This window comes from Mesoplodon mirus (genome assembly GCF_964341445.2).
Source record: "Mesoplodon mirus genome assembly, chromosome: 16".
Taxonomy (NCBI): domain Eukaryota; kingdom Metazoa; phylum Chordata; class Mammalia; order Artiodactyla; family Ziphiidae; genus Mesoplodon; species Mesoplodon mirus.
In genome coordinates, this window is record NC_138992.1 from 29,431,541 (window position 1) to 29,458,612 (window position 27,072).

Genomic DNA, 27,072 nt, shown 5'->3' on the forward strand with positions numbered 1-27,072 from the left:
AATAAAAATTTTCAGTCTCATAGACTTTTTTATGAACAAAGCTTCTCAATACTTGTAATAAAAAGAAAAAAGGGAGGGGGTAGAACTGAGGGGCTGAATCCTATCTCATCATTTCAATGAACAATATCATCAATGGATACATAAACTAATTGGAGGAAAGCCCTAAATATTTCATTAAGGCATTTCCTATATTTTACTTTTTTATATGTAATAATTATGACAATTTATAATTTATGTTGCTTTGATGAGTTGTTTATTAGTAATAATTGTAATGATAAAATTTTCTTGTGTTTAATTAACATTTGGAATAATGCAGTTGTTGATAGACAATTTTCTCTTTGATTTCCACATGTATTGTGAGCAGAGGCATTGTGTATCTTTGTTCAGCACTACCTTTTCAAGTATGTTAGAACAGGAAACAAAGCATAGCATAGTTTTAGAAGGCAGAAATAGTACCTTACTCTGGAGCAAAGGGTAACCATGCTTACTGTACATTATAAAAGGTTTAAGTTCCCTAAACTTATGGTTCCTCTTCTTTAACATAACCCATGGCACATGTAGCTGTCACTTGGCCTTCTTCACATCCAACTGTGGCGACTGAAGCTCAAAGAACTCATACAAGTGCTGGTACTGTGACTACTGCCATTGTGACTCTGTTTTCTGCCAGCATGCATTAAACTGAGGCAGGCCAACTTGTTAGCAAGGTAGGGTAGGCCTTAGACCCTTTACTCTTTTGACAATAATCACAGAAAAGTTTTAAATAAATGTAATTCCAGTACACACACAAACACATACAGATAAATGTGTAAGTATAGGTAATTTGTTGCAAAAAATGTAAAAGGGAATAAAAATATAGTACCTTAGAGTAAGATTCTATGAGGAGGTATAATTGAAATACAAATTCAAAGAGAAAAAGTAACGATGCAAATTCTAACTGTTAAAGAGCACATTCAAGTGGTGTTTAAATGGATAATGGTAGAGGGCAAACTGATAACAATGTTTAGATCCTACTGAGTATATTTAAAGTATAAATGCAAGTTTTAACTTAAAATGTCAATATTTACAATGCAGTGGTGACAGACATCCTTTAGAATTGCTTAAACTTAAGATGAAAAATTTTACTGTGTAGTGGGTATAAAAAATAGTTTGAGGACCACATCCTTTTAGTAGCTAATTTAGTGCTATGTATTCTATAGTAGGCATTCAGTAAGCATTTGATGAAATTTTTAAGAAGGAAATTATACATCATTACCTGCCTTGAGGTAGGGGCTGTACCAGTTAGTATTTTGATGAACCTTCTTGATCTAAGACATTTTAAGTAAGTTTCTTTACTACTAAAACTAGGTATATGTTCACATTTTTTGCATCAAACCATGAAAGGGACTAAAATTAGAAATGGGGTAAATTAAAGAGTGTAAAAGAGGAGCTAAACGATTTTGAATAGATTTAATGTCAGGTTTTAATCATAAACTATTTCAATACTTTGCTACTGGTGGGATGTATTATACAAAATAATTTCAATTCAAGGAACCTCAATAATGTTTTGAAGATTCTGTTGTTGTTTTACCTTTCTTGTGGCACAGCAAACCAATATTCATGTTTCTTATCTCTCTGTGCATACTGTTGCATTGTTGCACTTGCTTGAGATACAAATGTTTTCCTCATAGGTTTTCCAACTCTGAGACATAAGAACTTATGTAATCGATGCCTCCTCTTTTCTTTTAAAAGTGCAGAACCTAGAATTGAGACACAAACAGTGTTTATTCAATTCTCATACACCATGCTTGAATGATTTAAAATAATTCGAGATTAAGTAATGCTTATCTCCAAACTTCTGACAAATAATTACAGAATAAAACGCCAACTTACTGAATTCTCTGAAGTAGCTTGTATTTTTTCCCATCAGAGGCAAAGTGACAAGTACAGCAGGACTAATGAACTAATAGGCAAAGTATGAGCTGACGTTATGTCTAAGCGTTAGGGAAAAGGCGAAAGATCCAGGAACCGTTGTCAAATTTCTGTTTGTGACAACCGCACTAAAGTAATCACATACACATGCGCAATTTTCTGCATGTTCTTTATCAGCCTTCTAGAACAATATCTAAATAAGTCTGTAGAATTTTCAGAGGTTTACTGTAATATGGTTGTTACAGACAAAAATTTAGTAAAAAATCTTGTGAAGCTTTTATATGCATATGAAGGTGTGATAAAAACAACAATATGCTAGATTCAGCCATCAGTTTGGACAGCCTGAGTTATCTCTAACTCGTCCAACCCCAGATGCTGACATATGACACACTGAGAGTCTGACAACATGGTTCAATTCAGCAATCTAGACATTAATTAACTTATGAAGGTGGCATACTGTGAAGAAAAAGCACTTAGTTATAGTCAGGAGATCTGGGTACTAGTCATGGCTTTTTTTCTGTGTAATACTGCGCAAGGTACATAATCTATCTGAGCCCCAACATTTGCATCAGGTTAAAAGAGTGAACTTTTACCATTTTTCCCACAATTATATTTGTACATTTTTATATTTATATATTTACAGTTTTATAAGTTTTATGGTATTATAAAGTCACTAAAGATCAGAAACTTTAAATATTTCCCTATTATAGGATCTCAAGTTACTTAAAATTAGTTACTTAAAACTAAGTTTCTTGTCCCCCCTCCATACACAGGTACAAAAAGAAGAAACCAAATGGTAACAATCCAGGAATACCTATCTAAACTATCTACCAATTTTTCTCCTTTTAGTATTTTGTCATAGTGAGATGTCCCTCCCATCAAACCCCGCACCCAAACAAACCCAATAAAATAAAAGCAGTCTACTATATTATTGGGTCAAATGGAAATGCCTCATTTTATCTTTTTCAAAGTTTCAAAATATAAGACAACTATCAGACACAAATATATCAAATAAAGATATTTATGCCAGCATTCTTTATAACATCAAAGAAATATCTTAATAATATGAATTGTTAATAACTGAATGTCTTAATACAGAAATGGCTAAATTACAGGGCCATTAAAAACCATGAAAGAATTATATGGGTTCAAGTTGACCCTTGAACAACACAGGTTTGAACTGCACAGGTCCACTTATATGCAGATCTCCTTCAAATAATACATACTATAATACTACAATACATGGTTGGTTGAATCCATGTATGCAGAACCACAGATATGGAGGGCTGACTGTAAACTTATACATAGATTTTCGAATGTGGGAGAGGGGTGTGTGTCACCCCTTAACCCCTGAGTCGTTCAAAGGTCAACTGTATAATGACATGGGAAAATGTTTATTACATAATATACTAAGTAAAAAAAAGCAAGAAACAACACTACATATAATCCCGATTTTATATGAAAAATACACGTAAGTAAAGATACATACAAAAACTAGCAAAATTGTATGTGTCTGTGTGTATGTATATACACATACACACTAAAGATCAAAGATAAATACACCAAATACTAACAATGATCATTTCTAGGTGATGAACTCAAAGTAATTTTTATAAATTTTCTAAAAACTTCCTGTATTTATCAAATGTTCTTTAATGAACATTAGTTCTGAATAAAGAAAAAAATTACAAAAGAAAAAATATTGAATCTTTTATAGAACTTGCTTTGAGTAAATGAATTCCTTAACATCTAGTGAATATAATCCTTAGGTCTTCAGTATACCTAAATTTGGCAATGCAAAGAAAATTCAGTGTTTTTAAAAACTGAATCAAACCTTTGTGTGTTGCTGGTAGGAATGTAAAATGGTGCAGCCATTGTGGAAAACAGCTCAACTGTTCATCAAAAAGTTAAACACAGAATTACCATAGGATCCAGCAAATCCACTTCTGGTATATATCCAAAAAATTGAAAGAAGGAAATCGAACAGATCATTTGTACACCAATGTTCATAGCAGCATTATTCTCAATGGCCGAAAGGTAGAAACAACCCAAATGTCCATCAACAAATGAACATATAAAGAAAATGTGCTGTGTACAGTAGAATATTACTCAGCTTTAAATAGGAAGAAATTTCTGACACAGTACAACACAGACGAAACTTGAAGGCATTACGCTAAGGGAAATAAGCCACACACAAAAGGGAAAATATGGTATAATTCCACTTATATGAGGTACTTAGGATAGAGACACAAATTCACAGAGACAAAAAGTAGAATGGTGGTTGTCAGGGAATGTAGGGAGGAGAGAATGGAAGTTTAATGGGTACAGAGCTTCAGTTCAGGAAGATGGAAAAGTTCTGGAAATGGATGGTGGCGATGGTTGTACAACAATGTTGAATGTACTTAATGCCACTAAATTTTACAGTAAAAATGGTTAAACTGGTAATTTTTATTTTATGTATATTTTAACAATTAAATTTTTTTAATTAAAAAACTGAAATCTAGTATTGATTAATCTAGAATCAATACTCCAATAGAATATGAGAAATGTTAGCTAAGATACTTGAGTTATACACCTTTTAACCCATAATGTACTAGGTGGAAGCACTGTATATTAGAAATAAAAGACAAACTATTACTATAATTTTCCTAAGTAAATAGTATGAAAAAACAAAATGGTGTTTTAATTTATCCTTAGTACTGCTTTTTAAAGGAAAACATTTAATCAGACAATGATGGAACTTGTGGATACTTGAAAGAATTTCAGAAATAGATTTTTATGTCTAATTGCACTTTTTAAAAATGATGGGATTACAACTTCGGCAATTGCAAGTTGCAATTAGGATATTATATATGCAATTTAAAAAGGTATTTTATTTTATTTTATTTATTTTTTTTTTTGCGGTATGTGGGCCTCTCACTGTTGTGGTCTCTTCCGTTGCGGAGCACAGGCTCCGGACGCGCAGGCTCAGTGGCCATGGCTCACGGGCCCAGCCGCTCCACGGCATGTGGGATCTTCCCGGACTGGGGCACGAACCCGTGTCCCCTGCAGCGGCAGGCGGACTCTCAACCACTGCGCCACCAGGGAAGCCCTAAAAGGTATTTTAATGATGAGACACATCAAGAACTAAAGAGAAATGGAGAAATCAGAGGTATTAAGGAACTTGTGTGCACTTTCAAGAAATAAATTGTTTAAAGACAGAATGCAGTGTGTGAGGAATGTTTAAACATGGTGGAAAAGATGCTCATTATGTGTACAACCCACTGTGGGATAAGACAGGAGAAACCAGAGACTATGTACTTGTGCCCAGAGAAACATCAGTCAAGGGCTACTAGATCATCCTTCAGAGTGGCCTAAGATACAGTAGCTTTTGAGTCAGTGAGGAAAGACGGATACAATATGCAGTAAGATAAACTAACTTTATATATTCCTTAACACTTACCTTCTATATTGGTTGTTGCTATTTTATGCTTAATTTCTTTTTGTGGCACCTGTTGAATATTTTCCCTTTGCTGTTTAGTTTGTTGCATTGTATGGGTTTTCCAGAGTTTCCGTAGCTCTTCTACCTCAGTCTCTGAGTCCTGATTTTGCTCCTTTCCTTGTTTTCCTTTGTTGACAATTGGCTTTTGTTTAAATTCTATTGCTTCCCCACAGGGCATACTTTCTTTTTCACCTTCTTCGTGGTGTAATGAATTCTCATTAAGAAGAAAATCCTGGTCTGCATTACCTTTTATACCTGTGCTTTGTTCTTTAGGACCTGATATTTCTTGAAGATTATCTGTAGTCTGATCTCCTTCCTTAGTAGCCATTTCAAGATTATTTAAATCAGTTTTAAGAGAAAGAGTCCCAACTTCATTGGTAGTATGTCCAGAATCGGATTTTAAGTGGTCAGGAGCACTAGCAGCCTCTGTTACGACTGTCAAACATTCTACTCCACTCTGACTGACGGTTTGCACAGATTCTGATGACGCACCAGATGATTTATCTTGTCGCAGCTCATCTGAAGAAATAAGCTCCTCTCGTATAGGAGAGAGTTCTGATTCCGTGAACACATCTTCAGAAAGAGACTCCTCGGTGCTCCTAGGAGCAGTGCTGGCACTATCATTACCTGCATCGCGAATTCTTGAGTCTATTTCATCAGTATTATTTCTTGTCATTTTCTTTAAATGGCAGAAGTCGCTTCCTGATAACTGATCTATCTCTCTGTCAGTAAACAAAATTTAAAGTTATTACTTTTTAAATTGCAGAATTTTATTTTCCACAAACTTAACACTGAATTAATATCACTAAAAAGGCTTTCCTAAAAGGATGTAGCATACATCTCTTAACAGCATATCAAAAATTTGATTGATTCCTATAGACCATGTAATTAAGTCAAGTTTTGCATCAACTGCTTAAGATCTGGGAAATATCAATGTAAGATTTCCTGAACTGATCTACCTGAAGAGAAGTTGAAGATACAAGTTCTGGGTGAAGCTATAATTCTAAACTAAAATTTATTCACTGACGAAATATGCAAATAAAATTTTGATTAAAATTTTAAATGTCTTAATAAAAATACACTGACTGATATTACACACACACACACAGTACTTATTTACATTTAAATAGAAATTAAACTAAAATAAATGACTCAAATGCAAAGCTAAAAACCAACCTGAATAGAACTGAGGCAAAAGTGCTTAGAGGTTAGATATTAACTAGCTGAATGGTTCATCATTACTTCTAGATTTCCATGTTTAACGGCATTTGTATATGCAAGCACTAATGATCAATGGTTAGACAGTTTAAGCTCTGGAAGGAGACAGTGTAAACACTATATGAAATACAAGTCAGCAATTCAAAATGATGGCTAAAAGTAGTTTCTGATAAATGGAAATTGCATGAGTTCTTTGGAAAAAGTATTAACATTTATGCAAGTCTGAGAATAGGAAAGACTGGAAGTAAGCCGACACACAATCTATTGGCTACCTTTGGATGGTGAAGTTGGGTAACTCTTTCCCTCTTATTCTAGTACTTGATATTTTTTATAATGATATGCATAATTTTCATTGTGCATAGGATAGGTAAAATTTATTTTTAAAAAAGTATTAATTAGTTGAAGTCCAGTCCCTATCTCTGCTTCCCTTGTACTGACTGATTCACCTTAAGAAATGTATGTAAGCATCTAATCTGTGTTATTAAATGTGTAATAGTGTCATCTACTGGTGAGCCCCTAACACTGCATATATAGGGTCTTGGAACTTGGCAAAAGTTTTGAGAAACTGTACCTGTAGATTTAATAAGACCCTTAGGTGTGAGATAAAGTTAAGTAAACCTAACAGTATACAGATTTAGATAGGTGTTGTAACCTTATCTTTTTATGTCAATGATGCTGCTATTGTTCAATATAGTTCCTGAACAACCTCTGCAATTAACTTCCCAAGCAGTGTAAGACAGAAGAAAACCAATCAAATCTTACACCTCATTTTTACCATACATGACATTATCTGAGTTGTTGCCAAATATTGTTTTTAATCAATTCATAAGGCAGCATTGAAAGATATTTCTTTTGGAGTAACTTTTTTAAAGGTTTGGATCAAATAGATGGTTTTTCCAGGTGATGTTGTGAATGATAAAACAGTGATTTACAAGAGGAAGGGCCCTATAGCATCCGTGTAGAATAGTTATGGATCATTCAGCATAATAGAATCCCAAGGCATCCTAATACAAATGGAAAAGCAGGGCAAGATAAAATGGATCTCACCAATGACTGGCAACATATACATACATATAATCTTCTTGTTTCTCTTTTAATCTAATCCTTCACTCCTTCACCTTTGTCTTACCCCTTCCACCTGCCACGATAATCTTTATTTGCTGAGACTGGTTTTGGATGAGGATATATTAAATAGCTAACAGTAGAGGCAATCCTAGGAATAATCTGCACCTCTAAGGATGAGTTTACCAAGCCAAAACAGTATCTACTGGGGGGCCATTATAATGGAGACTGTTTAAATAAAAGATTTTATTCTACCATAGGTATTCTAACAACTCATGTAGTCTGCCTCAGAAACAAAAATAATTTGCTCTCCGTCTCTTTTGTAAGTAGTTCTGTCTCACAGGGGTTAATTTTAAAACAACCATTATCATCCCTGTGGGCTACTATAGGGATAGAAATCTCAGTATCAGTTAAAGTGAAGCCAGTTTTTAAACTGCTGACAAAGTCATGTATGGAGGAATGGGGGAGTTCTTTTCTATTACATATCAATTTTCTTCTTTTGTCCTTCCCTTCCTTTGTTTGTATGCCTTTTATTTATTTGATTGATTGATTGATTGATTGCGGTACGCGGGCCTCTCACTGTTGTGGCCTCTCCCGTTGCGGAGCACAGGCTCCGGACGCGCAGGCTCAGCGGCCATGGCTCACGGGCCCAGCCGCTCCGCGGCATGTGGGATCTTCCCGGACCGGGGCACGAACCCGTGTCCCCTGCATCGGTAGGTGGACTCTCAACCACTGTGCCACCAGGGAAGCCCTCCTTTTATTTCTTATCCTTTTCTTTTCTCTGTTATTCCTTTAGTTAAACACATTACTTTCAAAGGCTATGCTGATCTGTAGCCACACATCTATGTTACCTGAAACACACAAATTCTCTAACCAGCATATTCCAAGGTTAACTCTTTAAATTTGTGCAATCTGTGGGTCTTCTTCCCTGTGTTTTATACTTTTCTGAGAGAAGGGTACAAACATATAAATCAATAAAAGACAAAGCTGCTCTGGCTTTATTAATGTCAGGTCTTTGCTTATGTGACCTCCCCCAAACCCCACACCCAACTCTTCAGGCTCTTCTAAGGAAAATCTGAAAGCTACCCTTGATTACTTATATTACCTTAAATTACTAATAAAAATAATTTGAATTTACCTGAATAAAATGGGCTGGTAAACACTGAATTAAATGAGTACTATAGGTTACTTTTAAATATCAGGTTCTCTGACCAAATATACAAGTATAAATCTAAAACAATTCCTAACTATTCTAGTGCAGTAAGAATAATCTCTTCAATACTACATATATTTCTGTTTCATTGATGATAAAATGAAAAGCAGCTATAATAAAACTATTAAAAAATACTTCAGAGTTATTAGACCAGGGTCAACTATCTAGATGAAATAAAATTGCAAAGGAGTATAATTATCACTCTTACATGGGTAAGGATTCCTTTATTTTGCTATCGAAAATTTCTCTGTACATTGCAGCTGACATCACCTCTTCCATTGGACACATGATGCCATATTCCTCACAGCCATTCTCTTGAACCAAGGGGTCAGTTTTATGTGGATCAAACATTATATTATTTGGTGTAACTAGCAACACACCACTGACTGTGCCCTAAGATGAAAAAAGAAAATAATGTTTAATCTTCAAAGTTTAAATTTTCAAAAATCATTCTAGATATTTTTATCTCCGATGTTAGGCCACCTACCACATATAAAAGTAGTATAGTCAAGCACTATGGCATTCTCATGAAAATGTTTTTAATAACACCCATATTTTCCCAGTAAATTCTCCTTGTTAGCAGAAGCAAAATACAAAGAATATCATATTCACCTTCAATCAATCAAGTCAGGAATTAAAATTTTCAGCCTCAGTAAAATGCTGAGTTATATCAGCAAGATAACTTTAGTAATATAAGAAGGATTGTAAAGTCCTTCAAGGCATGAGCCATGTTTTACATTAACTTGCATACAGCCTCCTGTGTTCTTCCGTCACTACAGGTATTAAATAGTTTCATGCACACACTGCAGGTTTAATAAATAATGTGCTGATAACTCAATCCATTATAAAAGGAAAATAGTATAATCTGTTTAAAATATCTTTTAAAAAAATCTGTTTCACTCAATTCTGCTACTGCCTAGTTATGTGACCTCTGGCAAGCAAAGCCTCTGGGGTTGTTTCTTCATCTGTAAAATTAGGTAGATTAGATTACTTCTAAGGCATACAGTACTTATTTTAATCATGAAAAGCTATGAAATTTTAAATATACTTATACAAATAGTGATAAAAATATAAAGAGTCCAACCCTCTCATCTTACAAATGAGCAAAATGAAGTATGTAAGAAGCTGATCCCACTAATATTAGCTAATGTTTCTTGAATGCTTTGTATGTACCATGCTTTATACATATTATTGTTCATTTATATATATTATTGTTCAATTATAGCTCTGAGATAAGAATACAGGTGGGGAAATTAAAATTGAGAGAGGCTAGGCAATTTGTCCTAAATAATAAATAACATAGCTAACTAATAAGTGGCAGGACCAAGATCCAAAATCCAAGCAGTCCATGCTTTTTACTATAATCTTTTCACACCTGAGTTACAAACAATAATCACTTCAACTCAAGTACCAAATATTCTTTAATCCTATTTATTTTATTTATTTTTATTGAAGTATAGTTAATTTACAATGTTGTGTTAATTTTTGCTGTAAAGTGATTCAGTTATGTATACATTCTTTCTTAATCCCATTTTCAAACTCCCATTCCACTACATCCTGTAAGAATAAAAATAAAGAGCCAGACAGAATTCTGAAACTAAACCAAATAATTACTTCAAAGTTGTCTTTTTTTTCTGAAGCTACCAATAGAAAAACTTAAATCTTGCTTGATTTGGTATCACACCCACCTTCCAAGTCCATATTCAGCTCTGTGAATTTATCTGATTTAACTTTAAGAATGTAAAACTTAAGTTATGACAGACACTAACTTTAGAAACAAAAAAATAAGAAGAAAAATCCTACTAAAAATGGTCACCCAATCACAAATGAAAAAAAGTTATTGCCAATGTTCAAGATTATAAAATACGCTTATTATTTACAGTAACTGCATGCAGTACTGGAGAGAAGAATATGTGTGTGTATGCATTTTGGTGGGGGAAAGGGAATCAGTCTCAAACTCTGACTAGCGTTTCTTTTAGTTCAGACTATGGACCTCCTAAATAAGGAGGAACTTTATGTAAACCATAGCCTAATCATCTTTTGATCAACATTTTATTTTATTATTTTTTAATATCTTTATTGGAGTATAATTGCTTTACAATGTTGTGTTAGTTTCTGCTGCATAACAAAGTGAATCAGCTAGATGTATACATATATCCCCATACCGCCCCCCTTTTGCGTTTCCCTCCCACCCTCCCTATTACACCCCTTGATCAATACTTTAAACAGATTCATATACATTATATATTCCTGGCTCACATGCCAACTGAAATCAATGAGTGATGATAAAGTATGTTGCAGGGACATTTACTCTGCCAGGGATAATCCAAGAAATAAATAATCAAGGGTAGAGTATATACAATATAAAAAAGCTGAAAGATTTCCAATCTTTAATACCTTCCTCTATCTCACCACGTCTACAAGCAAGTTATTTGAGAAATGAAACCAAACAATCAGTAAGGATTAAGGAAAGCAAACTTCAGGTTCTCTGAAAGACTTCAGGTCATTCTTGATTTCATAAATTTCATCTGAGCATTAGTTTTAAATGATGATATAATATTTGGTTCACTGGCATAACACTACATCTTTTGCTTTAGAGGATTTTCATTAAAGACAATGATTACTAGGTATTATAGAAAAGGCCCAGTGTAATAATAATACTTTAATTCACTATACATATGAATACTATAATCTTAGTACTGTAATTATAGAAGCCATTTGAAAAGTCTCTCAAAACCGTACTTCTACTACTTGGATTACAAGGGGCTTGAAGCCCTATAGCTTAACACTGGAATGATCAATCTGCTAATGTTATATTCCAGGAATTCACCCTTATTTGCTACTACTGAAGGATGCACTGATATATTCTTCAAGCTTCTTTCCCTCTGCCTTTAGCTGGAGCTCTTTGAGGTATTCTGTGAGATGTCAGGTGTCTCCATAAATCAAAAGAGACAGCCATGAGAAACATTACAACACAAAATTCACAAAAGTCTCTTCAGAAAGTAGCCTCTCAAATTCATTTGGCCAAGATCAAGTCTGAAATCATAAACTCACACTAAACCATTAACATTTCATTCTTTTTAAACACTGTTTCATAAATGTAGACATATTTTCAGGAGCAAGAGCATACTGTAAGTAAAAGATTTCCAATTAGCATATCTTAATCCACATGACCTTCAGAAACTTTAAGCACCTACTTCCTTTAGTATTAGTAACTTCCAATTCCTTATGTGCAACTACTTGACAAATCTTCCAAGAAGGAATTATTTCTATTAGAAAATAAAGTTTATTTCTAAAAGAAAAGTTACCACTTACATTACAATATTTCTGTAAATACTAAAAGATAAAAGACTATGATTTGGGAACTCATCCCAGGAGAAATAAAAGCTTGTACTGATTTTTTTTTCAGTCTTAAGTCCACAGTAATTTAACCATTACAATAATTGTTGATAAATTTCCATAATTTTCTATAAATAATCTTTACTACAATCAACCTGTAAGAAGAAAAAACAAGATGACTTGTATGAGAAAGCATCTTTTCCTGCTTACTTTCTTACAACAGATTATGTTTCAAGAACACCAGTGCAAGCCATTTCTAACCCTGCCAATGACTTTATCTTTTCTTTGATTCTTAAACAAAATTGTTATTCAAATACTTCCAACTAAAATTTTGCTTCTAGCCAAGAACTAATTCTGCCTAAAGCTACTGAAACACATAAAATAAATGAAATAACTCTTTTCTGATACTATAATGCTGAATAAGGGGAAACAAATAAGATCAGATCTACAAATGCCCCAGCACACTGGGTGGAGTTTCCTGGCCACAGATAGAGACAGGAAAGGAGAGAACACTCCCTACTGAGAAAGCTTTGGAGATCTACAGAGGATCCTTTTCCAAGGTTCCAGCTGAGGACTGATTGCTACCTGTGTGAAAGGAACTATCCAAGGATGAGAAAAAAAGCACTCAAAGAAGCTGAGAAAACACTCCCTAGAGTCCACAGAGTCAGAAATAGTTTGTGTTCTCACCAACCAGAGAAAAAACCCTTGTAATTTACAGCACCTCAATACTCAGAAGGGTATTGTCTCAGTAAGGGGAAAACTAGTTGAAGACTTAAAAGCTGCTCTGGTCATGCCTAACAAAACTTAAAAGCAAGCCATGATAGGATGAAGCTGTTTCCAAGAAACAACCGTGTCACAGAAAAATGTGCAAGAATATGTATAGAAATACAAAAATATCCAGCACCCAACAAGATAAAATCCATAATATCTGGTATCCAATTAAAAATTACTAGGCATGCAAACAAACAGGAAAATATGGCTCACAGCAATAACAAAAATCAATTAACTGAAACAAACCCAAAAGTGGAAGAGAGAAAAGAATTGGCAGAAAAAGACATTAAAACAATTATTTTAACTATAGTCCATATATTCAAGAATACAGAAGAAAGATTTTGCATGGTAAGTAGGGACGTGGGAGACATAAGCGACCCAGTTTAAACTTAGAGGTGAAAAATACACTGGATAGAATACCAGATTAGATTTGGCAGAAAAATAAATTACTGAACTTCAAGATACAGCAATTGAAATTGTCCAAAATGGAGACAGAGGAAAAGAAAGAGCAGAGTATCAGTAAGCTATGAAGCACAACATCAAGCAACCTAAAATATGCATAACTGGAGTTTCCAAAGAAGAGGAAAGAATGGGGGAGAAAAAACATTTGAAGAAATATGGCCAAAATTTTTTCAAATTTGATGAAAACTATAAACCTACAGATCCAAGAAGCTGAACGAACCCCAAGGAAAACAAATATGAAACACACACCAAGGCACATCATAATTAAACTGCTCCACAATATCAAAAAAACAAACAACCCAATCAAAAAATGGGCAGAAGACCTAAACAGACATTTCTCCAAAGAAGACATAGAGATGGCCAAAGGCACGTGAAAAGATGCTCAACATTGCTAATTATTAGAGAAATGCAAATCAAAACTACAGTGAGATATCTCCTCACACCAGTCAGAATGGCCATCATCAAAAAAATCTACAAACAGTAAATGCTGGAGAGGGTGTGGAGAAAAGGGAATCCTCCTACACTGTTGGTGGGAATGTAAATTGGCACTATGGAGAACAGTATGGAGGTTCCTTAAAAAAGTAAAAACAGAGCTACTATATGATCCAGCAATCCCACTACTGGGCATATATCTGGAGAAAAACATGGTTTGAAAAGATACATGCAGCACCCCAATGATCACTGCAGCACTGTTTACAACAGCCAAGACATGGAAGCAACCTAAATGTGCATCAACAGATGAATGGATAAAGAAGATGTGGTACTCATATACAATGGAATATTACTCAGCCATTAAAAAGAATGAAATAATGCCATCTGCAGCAACACGGATGGACCTGGAGATTATCATACTAAGTGAAGTCAGTCAGACAGAGAAAGACAAATATATATTGCTTATATGCGGAATCTAAAAAAAAAAAAAGATACAAATGAACTTATTTACAAAACAGAACAGACTCACAGACACAGAGAACAAACTTATAGTTACCAGGGGGGAAAGGTGGGGAGGGAGGGATAGACTGGGAGTTTGGAAGTGATCTGTACTATATTTAAAATAGATAACCAACACTGTATACCACAGGGAACTCTGCTCAATATTCTGTAATAACCTAAATGGGAAAGGAATTGTAAAAAGAATATATATGTAAAAAAATAATAATAAAATTTAAAAAAATAATCAACTTGCTCAAAATCAGTGATAAAGACATCATCTTAAATGCAAACAAAGAAAAATATATATTTTATACAGCACACCAAATACAAAAATAATAGAAGACTTCTCTTCAGAAACAGTGCAAGCCAGAAAACAGTAGAGATTTGAAAGAAACATCTTTAAAGTTCTGAAAGGAAAAGAAAACCCTGTCAACCTAAAATTCTATGCCCTGTGAAAATATCTTTAAAAATTAAAGAAAATGCTAAAGCTATATGAATAGCAAATAAGCAAATGAAAAGATGCTCAGTATCATAAGTCATTAGGGAAATGTAAATTAAATGAGTTACCACTAAAGACCAATAAGCATAACTAAAATCTAAAACACTGACCACGGTGAATGCTGGTGAGGATGTGGAGAAACAGCAACTCTCAGTGACTGCTGGCAGGAATGGAAAATAACACAGCCACTTTTGGAAGGCAGTTTGGTAGTTTCTTACAGAGCTAAACACAGTCTTACCACACGACCTAACCATCACATGCCTTAGTATTCAACCAAAGGAAATAAAAACTTATACAAAACCTGCATATTAATGTCTATAGCAGCTATCTTCATAAGTGTCCAAACTTGGAAGCAACCAAGATGCCCTTCAGTAGGTGAATGGATAAACTGTTGTACTGTACATCCACAGCGATAAAAAACAAATGAGCTGTCAAGCCATGAAAGATATGGAAGGCTCTTAAATGCATACTGCTAAGTGAAAGAAACCACTCTGAAATCATTCAATCATACTTTATGATTCTAACTGCATGACACTGTGTAAAAGGCAAAACTATGGAGACAGCAAAAAGATCAGTAGTTTCCAGGAGTCCGGAGGAAGGGATGGATGAACAGACAGCACAGAGGATTTGGGAGACAATGAAACTATTTTGCATGATACTGTAATGGTGGATACATGTCATCATACATTCCTCAAAACCCATAGAATGTACGACACAAAGAGTGAGTTCTGATGTAAACTATGGAAACCCACTTTAAGTATAAGACACAGTCTAAAAGTAAAAAAATGGAAGAGATAAATCAAGTTAACACTAACTGAACAGAAGCTAAGTGACTACATTTGTATCCATCAAAGCAGATTTCATAGCAAAGAGTTTTACCAAGAATAGTCATTCATAATTAAACAAGTCAATTCATCAAGACAATATAAGAATCCAAAACATTTTTATACCTAACCACAGAGTTTCAAAATACACACAAAAAAACTGACAGAACTAGAAGGGGAAGTAGACAAAACCACAATTATAGAGGTATTTCAACATCCTTCTGTCAATAATTGATAGAACAAAAAGACAGAAAATCAATAGTAACACTCAACTTGGTTTAATTGACATTTATAAACTATTTCTCCCAACAACAGCAGAATACACATTCTTTCCAAGTGCACATGTAACATGTATCAAGATATAATACATTATGCACCATAAACGTTAAGCCTACAAATAGTAGTATGTTCTCTAACCACATGGAAAAACATTAGAAATCAGTAACAGAAAGATATCTTGAAAAATACCAAATATTTGGAAACTAAGAAACTTCTAAATATTCCATGGGCCAAAAAAGAAATAAAGAGAAAGTATTATGAACTGAAAGAAAATGAAAATACAACATATCAAGACTGTGGATTCAGTTAAAACAGTACATAGGGGGAAATTTATAGCACTAAACACCTATTTCAAATACCCATAATTTATGAATTATGACTATAAAGAATTGGTTCTCACGTGTGACTTCTCAAGTGGGTATCATACTATAATTACTTTCTTAGCAACACCTGGAGTTTATTTTGAACACTATTGTACTTTACTATAATTCCCTTTGCAGACTAGAAGTTCTCTGCTTTAGAAAAGCAGCAACATGTGGTAGATAAAACACAGATTCAAACTGGGTTTGAATTCTAGCCAGGATAGAGAAACCCTGGACTCGTTAACCTTTTCTGAAAGTTTTTTTTTTTTTCCTGTGAAGAAGGAATAGGACTGCCTATTTCACAAGATTATTTTAAATTGATCATCATGTGCTGATGCTGATGACTAAAAATGTAAATGCAAAACTGTCATATTTTAGTAATAAATAAAAAATGATTAAAAGTTTTTTCTAAAGTTTTATCCATTACCTTGCCACTGGTAATATATCTGCAATTAATTTTAAGAAATTTCTCAGTAAATGCTTCTTCCTCCTCAGAAGTTGAAGATACAACTCGTGCAGGTCGAATACCAGTAAAAGCAGATGAGACAGTTTCTTCTTTTGGGTGGACTACATCAGGATTCTTTAAAAAAAAAGAAAAAGATAAAGACACTTCAGAGAACCAAATAAAACTAAGCACACTTTTAAATGCAAATGAATAGCTCTCCCCAGTAAGTGTTTTTCCTTCTCATCACATTCTGTAGATCAGCTCAAAACATTTTTATGTAAAAAAATATGGGAAAGAATGTCACTTCTTTTACATTTGATAAAGACCTCTAATACAGCTTACACTTACATTTTCAATGATTTTTTTAATGGGAATATATACATACTGGTTATAATATATGTGTGTGTGTGTTTGTGTGTGTATGTACACACACACATACGCATTCAGTTGCTCCTGAATCAAATCACTGGTCCTGATCATTTAATATATCCCTCAGGTGCTGGGAGCAGAGAAAAGGTGAGTGCTTGTCTGTGAAACCTAGGAATTCAGCAGAATCCACTCATTGAAGAGCCTGTTAAAATCTCAAGCTATAAAGAATTTATCAGTACCATTTTACAAAGTATTAATTAGTTAGATCATAGGTTCTTAACTTTTTTGATGCCATGGACCATTCCCACAGTGAAGCCTACAGACCTCCTTTTCAGAATGTTTTTTTTTGAATACTCAAAATAAATATAGAATTACAAAGAAAAACAATTATATTGAAACAATTATCAAAACACTTTTTAATCAGAGATATATTTATTTATAGATATATATGCTTCTTTATTAATACATTAAATAACAAGATTAGTGATGACTCATAACGATAATTTTGAAGTACATGGCCATAAACAACATTCTGTGATATCTACAACAACTCTAAATTGATTTGAAAATATGTGAGTTCTATTGGGGACAAAGTCACAGGTATCCCTGGTGCTTTTCTATAGTTTGCTGCTTATATTCTTAATCTTTAAAAATGTTAGATTTCACTTAAAATTTTTTCTATCCAAGTTCTCATAGTTTTCCCAAAGTTCAATATTCTGTACAAATGTAGGAAGGTTAGACAGATGCCTTTTAATCTTTGTTTTAAATACCTCCACAGAGGCATTTCATACCTTATAAGTAAATGTACAATGCCTATAGTTTTCATAGTAGCAAGGTTCTTCAGAGCTTTGAACTAAAATCTGCCACTTTGTAATTAATACCTAATAGTTATGATTTGGCCTTTTGAAATAATAAACAAGACTGCTCCCTCTTCAGTCTGACAGACTTTGAGATACTTGAAAAGAACTATCAAATTTTAACATAACTTTTTCTACTCTAATAAATGGATCTAATTCCTTAAATACTGTCCTATATAGGACAGAATTTTTCGACTTCCTTTCTAAATTTCATATACCCTTCCTAAAATATAGGGCTGAATCCCAAGCACTTGGGCAGATACTCAACAGACATTTTTTGAAGGTAGACCAGTTCAGAACACTGCAAAACAGCTACCTTTGATATAATTATATTTTTAAAAAACCTAAAATGGAATTATATTTTAACAGCTGCATGACACTGTTATAGCATTATCAATCTTTTCATTTTGTGATGCAAACTAATAACTTTACATTCATCCTGTTGGCTCTGGTAGTTACTGTATCTAAGAGTTTTATATCATATATAAATTCATTTAGCACAGATAATTAAATAAGGAACATTAATAATAATATTAATTGACATTTATGAATACCTTTATATTTAAGTATATTATAAAGACCATTTCATTTTCAAATCACTCATAAGGTATATACTATTACCTTAATTTTTAAGGAAACGTATGCTTGGCCAAATTCAGTAACTTGCCCAATGAGTAAGATAAAGCTGAGATGAAAACCCATGTTGCCAACACATGAACTAGTGAGCTTAACTGCACTACTATATGCTTTCCATTTCAAACATTCTTCTAAATGACTGCGTGCAGAGGGGAAAAAAAAAAAGCCAATACAGAGCCATCAGAGGGCCCCCTGCAAGCTGGCACAAAGCAATACACAAATTTTGTCTATGACTGTTCAGTTACTCCCAAATCAGGTGACAACAGTATCTACTAAATAACCATATTACTCACAGAAACTGTATCAGGGTACATTATCAGGGTCAAATATTTTCCTTAAACATATACCTCATAGAACAACATGATCTCTGAGGTTCCCTCAAAGTCTCAAATTCTACAACTCAGTATCAATAGCAATCTCAACTTGTCAAAGTAATCCTATTAAAAAGAATACATGAGATTAGCTTAATGAATGCTCAAAGTATAGCACAAAAGAGTATTTCTTTAAAAAAGATCAAAGTTGTTCAGAGAAATCAGACCTTACATACATGTACATGATCCAAAGTATCAGTATCTCTGTATCTCTGTGAATTTACAGATTCTGTTTCTTAATAAGGTGATTTGAATAAGCTTATTTGAGTGCTTTCTGAAGCTTCTTTGTGCAATTTTGTTTTAGCCACTAGGGATGGAAAGGTCCTTAAAAACATAGGATTATAAATATTTATTTACCAAGCCTCAATTGTCACCTCAATTGTTCAAATGTGCAAAAGGAAAGCAATGCTATGACAAGTGACCCAAAAAAGGTTGACTTATGGTCATCTTTTTTGTACAATATGATTAAATATTATATAATTTGTAGAGTATTATTATAAATCATTACCGTAAGCTAATTAGCAACTCCAAACTCTCCTTTTCCCATGTTGCCTTGGCTTTATGGAGTTTTTGTTCTTTAGTGATTGAAAATATATAGAAATGTTCTCTGGTAACATGTAGGTAAGGCATACAAAATTTGAGGAGGAAAAACCATACAGGCACAGAAATACCAACATTTATATTTATTTCATACAACATATATAATATATAATCTAAAATAAAATGTTTATTTTTAAAGCAATGTATATTATGTTTCTTCACTCAATCCAATAAATATGATGGGTACCATTTACTTCCTATAAATTGTTATGTTTAACTATCACTCTCAGAATTTATTTAAACTCCACTTCTTAAGAATTTGACGCTCTTAAAACAAACATACAGAATAAAATACAATACAAATAAAAAATAAAAATATCAGAGTGAAGAAAAAATAAAATGCAATTTTAAGTGTTGTACTTGGAGTTTTGGATCTGGCACTCAGCTTTTTAGCAACCAGGTTAAAAAGCAAAGAAGGATCCATTTTTAAATTCTAATTATGAGAACAATGCTTGCTTTCAGAATCTAGAAGAAAACTCTCACCCAGTAACTTAACTATTTATTTGTGATGTTACAAATATAGAAATTTCTTCTATATAAAGAAATGCTTTCCTAAAATCTATATAAATACAAAGTCCTACTATGAAGTTTTATATTTTCACATATTTCAAATATAAAATTTTGTTTTAAGAATGTAAAACTAAGGTATAATTATAGCACCATCATTTAAAAAGCACATATTAAAAAAATTATAATTCCCTAATAAACTGCTGGTATTTAAGTTTAAAAGCACCAAAGCTAAATTATATTATACGATATATAGGTAACATATAATTCATGTGTTATTTATACATACGGCATTTATAGTTGTTTAACTTTATTTTAATATAATATGTAATATATAAGCTTATGTTTATTATATAATAAAGTATATATAATTACATATGAAAATTTAGGTTTAAAAGCATGAAATTTAAAATTATAATTTATATATTATATATCAGATAAAATATATTTTATATATTATATATTTTAGTGATTTTAAATTTATTGTAAGTTTAAATATATAATATACACAGAGAGAGAGAGGAAGGAGGTGGAAGTAAGGAAGAAGGGAAAGAGGGGAGAGGCATGTTTGTGACTAGTTTAAGGATGGCACATGTGAGAACAATTTCTGAAGCATATGCTATATTTAATCTCTTCAAACTATACTGATATTTCTAACTAAAAATTTTTTAACTTCTTGCATGTGTGCTATTACTTTAGTGTCTGTTTTCAGGTATATAAGTTCAGGATGTCAATGAATTATGTGATTAGTATGATTAAAATAGGGGGAGGTTTATTTTATTAGATTTCACAAATATTCTCAAGATCCCCAAAACCCTGTAAGAAATTAACATCACTCTTTTATATATTTTCTCATCTATAAGTACAGAGAATAGTCACTGAATGTCTTTTTAAAAAAAACCTTATTTGACTAGAGTTAGAAAATCTTCTAAAGTTCCCTGACTAAACAATGTGGTTCTCTTGAAATTTTATAAAAGGCAACGTTATGACACTTCACTGTGTCACCCAAGAAGATATGCTGAAGTCCTAACCCCCTACACCTCAGAATGCGATCTTATTTGGAAATCAGCTTTTTACAGATGAAGTGAGTTAAGCTGAAGTCACACAGGAGGAGTAGAGTGGACCCTTAATCCAATTTAATTGGTTTCCTTATCTGAAGAGGAGACCACTATGTGAAGACACAAACACACAAGAAGACAGCCATGTGACTACAAAGGCAGAAACTGGAGTAATCTGTCCAATAAGACAAGGAATGACAAGGACTGTGGGCCAACACCAGATGCTAGAAGAGGCAAGGAAGGATCCTCCCCCACAAGGTGCTTGCCAACATCTTGATTCCAGACACCTAGCCTCCAGAACTATGAGGTAAGTTTCTGATTTAAACCACCCATTTTTTAATCCTTTGTTACAGCAATCCTAGGAAATTAATACAGGCAAATAATATTTTTTTAAGTTACATAAACAGAAGAACAACATATTAAAAAGTCCAGAGAATCTTAAATATTGAGAAAAAAAAAAGCAATGCTTTTGTTCACCTTTTAATCATTTTAAGCAATACTTCCGATTATCTGCTTTACTTTTATTTTTGCTTTGGTAAGCAAAAATGTGCTACATTACTTCCACATAGCTCTTTACTACAAACTTTCTAGTTTCTACAATTTGGTACACATATATTTTAATTTTAGATTGTATGTCTCAGTCACAGAGAATCTGTACTGCTAATCCTTACCCTTTCATCAATTAGTTCAAAAAGTGGTTAAGAATATAACACAAAACCTGGATGTAGACTGTCAGGGTTTAAATCTCAGCTCTACCACTCATTAAGTATGTGACCTTGTGTAAATTACTCATTCTCTCTATGCCTTAGTTTCCTCATTAATAAATGCATAGTATTTTTTAATGTTAATAGTAACTGTAGCAGAATAATTGCCTATGCTTAAAAAGAAGCTTTTAATGTGCCTAAACTCTATTAATGCTTTATATATTTTCTCCTGTAAGACCTTCTAGGCCTTCCATAGAATCTCTTAGTAGTATTTTTTTTCAAAATTATATTTTCTTACTACCATGAAATATAATTTCAAAATTATATTTTCTTACCACATTATAAGTACTCTACTTTTATTATCATTTAGATTTATTAGAGTATACTAAAGAGTGTTTTATATTAAAGAGAATACAACTATCTGCTAGCCCATCTTTCAGTGGAGTATAGTAACATAAGCAGAAATTTAAAAGTATTTAAAACCATTTCACTTTTCCATATTATTTATTTAAAATTTTTTTTCCTCTGAATTCCATCCTAAATATATCACACTAGTAGTTCTAGCCTAAAATGGCATTAGCATAATAAATAAATTTAAGATGCAGAGAGGAGAAATCAAAGGAGGTAAACAAACAAAAAAGGTTTTTATATTTACAAAAGAATGTTAAATTAAAAAAATTTTACAAGATGATGATAGTGCAAAAGTGACAGGTTTTACTACACTCACAATGATTGAATATTACTTATCTTTTTGGGTTGGGTCCAATTATTTACTGATCAATAGTAGTTTCTGAGCTATCAATTTCTAGCTATAAAGTGCTGGTAAAAAAGCATGGGCTCTGGACTCAGACTATCCGTGTTGGAATCCTAATTCAGGTAAGTAGTCTAGCTTTTCACAATTTTGCTTTAGGGTATGGAACACAAGCTAAATTAACCGAAGGCTACACTGCTCTCCTTTGTCATTGCCCCTTATGAATATATCTCTTTGTTAAGTCCCATGGGAAAATGGCATGGCCATGTTCAAAAAGGTCCAGTAATCGTTTGGTCCAGTATCATTAGAAACTGACTTCCATTTTCATCGATGATGAAAATAAATGTAATATATTCCTTTCATGTAGCTGTATTCTAAAGTAGTTGTCATTTTTATAAGATAGCCAACAAATAAAACATTTGAAAAAGACCCCATTTCTCCCTCCCTCCCTCCCTCACCACAAACACACAGAAAAAAGTCCCTAGGCAAGGAAACAAATAGTTATTAATAATATCATGTCCTTTACTCCATGAGAGAAGTGGAACTAGTCTAATACTAGAGCTTAGGAACTAATAATTCCTAATAATTTATAGGCAAATTAACATTAATAATTTGTGTTTTGTTACCAGTATGCCATTTGGTATCCTAAACTTTGAGTGCAAATTAGGGCAGAGAAAAGGATGTCTCCTAAAATCGGCATAGCAACACAGAAGAATCTCTCACAGGAGTCTAGCCAGTTAATGGAGAAATAACCTTTTACATGTAAACATAATCACTGGGTCATTATGAAAATGGGAAATTATGATTAGTATTACTTTACACAGGAAAGGCACAAAAAAACATAATTCCTGTCAGAGGGATTTTAATCAAAAGTATTAAATAAAGTTTTTTCCTTGGAATTCATTTGTAAAATGTAACATATAGAACATCTATTCCTTTAAAATGCTAGATAAATTAATAAATAATAAAAAAATAATAGATTAATATACTATTAGTTACTCCGAATTAATATTCTAAAGAACAACTAAGATAATAATTTTTTTTCTTTTTTTTTTTCTTTGGCAGTGGGCTGTGGGATCTTAGTTCCCCGACCAGGGATCGAACCCGTGCCCCCTGCAGTGGAAGTGCGAAGCCTTAACCACTGGACTGCCAGGGAAGTCCCCATAAATTATTTTTTTAAAGTGTGCCAAAAATGAACTCGAGAGTTTTAAGTATTATATAAACATTCACAGAAACTCAAATAAAAGTCAAATTGGACATGGACTTCCTATCATGATACACTCATGTTTGTTAAGTAAAATTCTTTTCTTAGTTAAATTATTATATGATATTTACAAAAGGGCTGATGAATATCGTTGGATTACTACTACCACCAACAGTGATCAATTTAAGAATGTTTCACTTTAAAAACTGGGATTTACAAATTTAATTAACAAACTAAAAAAGTAAAATTTCATTCAAGCCATAGGCAAAGTAGGATTAAAAAAATGATGATATATACAAATACCGTGACATTTCTTGATAGCTTTGAAAAGAAGGGAAACTTACAGTGGTCTTATCAAGTTCAGCCTCAGATGATGTTGGTGACAGAGGACTTATGGGGCTTAGAGACGGGGAGCTCTCAACACTGGAGACATATTCAGGATCAGGAACATATAAAACCTGGAAGAAAATATTCACATAAAGATTTAGTCAAACTAAAATATTAATCATCAGATGGTATTCTCTAAGCAAGCACCATTAACAATGATCTTCAGAAATAAATTTTAAAAATTAAAACCTTCAGATTAAAAGAATGTTTATTACTGAAATAACTGTAACAAAATTTTTAAAAAGATTTAATTTAGATAAGTTTGATAACACAGACTGTGGGCAACAGTGAAGGGAAACAGTAATTCTTATAAATTATGGGTGTTCCTCTTAAAGGACAATTTGTCAACAGCCAGCAAAACTTAAAATGCACATATCCTTTAACTGAACCATTTTACTTCTAGGATTTGACTTCATAGATATACGTGCATATAAAGAAAAAGAGAAACAAACAAGAGTGTTTCCTAGAGCAATGTTTACAATAGCAAAAAAGAAAGTCTAAAGCTTACTGTGCTTGGTCAAACCATAATACAGGCACACCTTGTTTTATTGTGTCACCTTATTGGACTTCGCAGATACTGCGTTTTTTACAAACTGAAAGATTGTGGCAACCCTGTGTCAAGCAAGTCTATCAGTGCCATTTTTCGACTGCATTTGCTCACTTCCTGTCTCTGGGTTACATTTTGGTGATTCTTCCAATATTTCAAACTTTTCATTATTATTATATTTGTTATGGTGATCTGTGATTAGTGACTGCTGCAAAAAGATTATGACTCTCTGAAAGCTCAGATGATGGTTACCATTTTTTAGCAATAAAGTACTTTTAAATTAAGGTATGTACTTTTTCTTTTTTTTTTTTTTTGCGGTACGTGGGCCTCTTACTGTTGTGGCCTCTCCCGTTGCAGATCACAGGCTCCGACGCGCAGGCTCAGCGGCCATGGCTCACGGGCCCAGCCGCTCTGCGGCGTGTGGGATCTTCCCGGACCAGGGCACGAACCCGTGTCCCCTGCATCAGCAGGTGGACTCTCAACTACTGCGCCACCAGGGAAGCCCAAGGTATGTACTTTTTTTAGACATAATGCTATTGCACACTTAGCAGACTACAGTGTAGTGTAAATATAACTTTTATACACACTAGGAAACTAAATAATTCTATGACTCGCTTTATTGTGATATCTGCTTTACTGCAGTGGTCTGGAACCAAATCCACAATATTTCCAAGGCATGCCTATATATTAATAGAGTGCAATACTTTACATACATGAAAAAGTCTGAGATTGAGTTATGCTTAAATAGAACATTTTTCCAGAATCAAAGTTATTTATTTTTTTTTAAAGAAGAAAGGCTAGAATATTTTTGGAAGGGGATACATATTGGTAACTGTGGTTGCTTCTGGAAAAGGAAACTGTAAGTCTGAGATAAACTACCTTTAAAAAACTTTGAATTTTTTATCAGGTACATGTACTGCTTTGAATATTTTTTAAAGCTCTTTAAAACTATATTTGAAAAGACAACAGTTATTTTCAATATGTATTAAGAAAAATTCACATGGATATAAGTGACATTTAATTTTCTATTCTAGAACCAATGTGATTTGTTCAGAGTATGCATAAAATTACTCTTCTTAAATTAACTATATTGCAATGGATACTTTTTGTCTTACAACTGATGCTGCTTCTAACCATCAATGCATTAAAAAAAAGATACCTGTCCAGTAACAACTGCTCGGGAGAATAACTTATTTAACTGAACAAGTTCGTTGGGCGTTGTATCAAATTTCAGGGCTATACTATTCAAAGAATCCCTTGATTCAACCTGTTTAAGAGAAAAAGAAAATCTGTTAAAACAGAAAAACTAAACCATGAGGTTTAATGATCATTAATATGTCTATGGACCAATTTTACATTTGACTAATAACTGGTATTTCCATCTTTAGAGATAGGATAACTTGACAAATTTTGTGTTTGTTAGCAACTGATCTCAACCTATTATGATACAGAGTATATGCTTTATCATAATACATCACAATTACATGTGGGCCTCTACTTCAAGCAATTTCAAAATACAAAATATAATTTTCAAAACACAAACAAGTGATTTTTATTTTACAAAGATTTTAAAATATAGTTTGTAAAACATATGTAACTTCTAGAAGCTAATTTTACTTTAGCAAAGTATGCCTGTATTAAACTTAAACTTAAAGTGCTGTTTCTAATGATCTTTACATAATCTGCCATTTAAATAGATAAATTAGAAAATATATTTGAACCAAAGCTGAGGAATATGTTTTTGAATCAGTATATTTTAATGATCATATTTATAGAAATCTTAAATCATGGGATTTAATTGTCAATTATCCTGAAAGAAAAAGTCATTTGATCAATGTATTCCTTCAGAGTTCTCTATACATAAAGCATCTCTGTAGAGAATGATAAAGTCCAATGAAGTGGTTTTAGTGTATAAGGGATTTACAATCTAGTTAGAAAATAAGAAAGACAAAAAAGGTTATATAAAAGATAAAGAGCAATTTAAATGAAACAGCAAATGCAACAGAAGCTCTGAGCAGACAGAGCAACATATTTGCTCCAAATTGTCCAAGAAAGACTTTATGGAAAAGATTTAAAGCTATCTTGAAGAAGGGGCAGGAATTTGAGAAGTAGAGAGAAGGGAAGAACATTCAAAGTGAAGAGAACAGAACTGACATATCAGGAGACAGAAAAGAACAAAACACATTTGTGGGATACTGTCTCTTCCTCCTAAACCATCCAGGGTACACTCATGAATTTAGGATTTTAGGGAGGTAAGTAGAGCCAAATCTCAAAAAAGGATGAGA

The 27,072-nt window shown here is 33.0% G+C and overlaps 1 protein-coding gene across 6 annotated transcripts in view; it reads right to left on the minus strand.

Annotated features, from left to right (window-relative positions):
• Positions 1-27,072, minus strand: part of OXR1 (oxidation resistance 1) — a 446,853-nt gene that overhangs the window by 46,755 nt on the left and 373,026 nt on the right. For all 6 annotated transcript variants that reach the window (XM_082601053.1, XM_082601051.1, XM_082601055.1 and 3 more), the window contains 6 exons: positions 25,947-26,054; positions 24,198-24,311; positions 16,779-16,931; positions 9,091-9,275; positions 5,351-6,111; positions 1,568-1,736 (listed from right to left, as the gene is read on the minus strand). In XM_082601053.1, the coding sequence (XP_082457179.1) occupies positions 1,568-1,736; positions 5,351-6,111; positions 9,091-9,275; positions 16,779-16,931; positions 24,198-24,311; positions 25,947-26,054 (1,490 nt within the window). The remainder of the gene's footprint in view (positions 1-1,567; positions 1,737-5,350; positions 6,112-9,090; positions 9,276-16,778; positions 16,932-24,197; positions 24,312-25,946; positions 26,055-27,072) is intronic.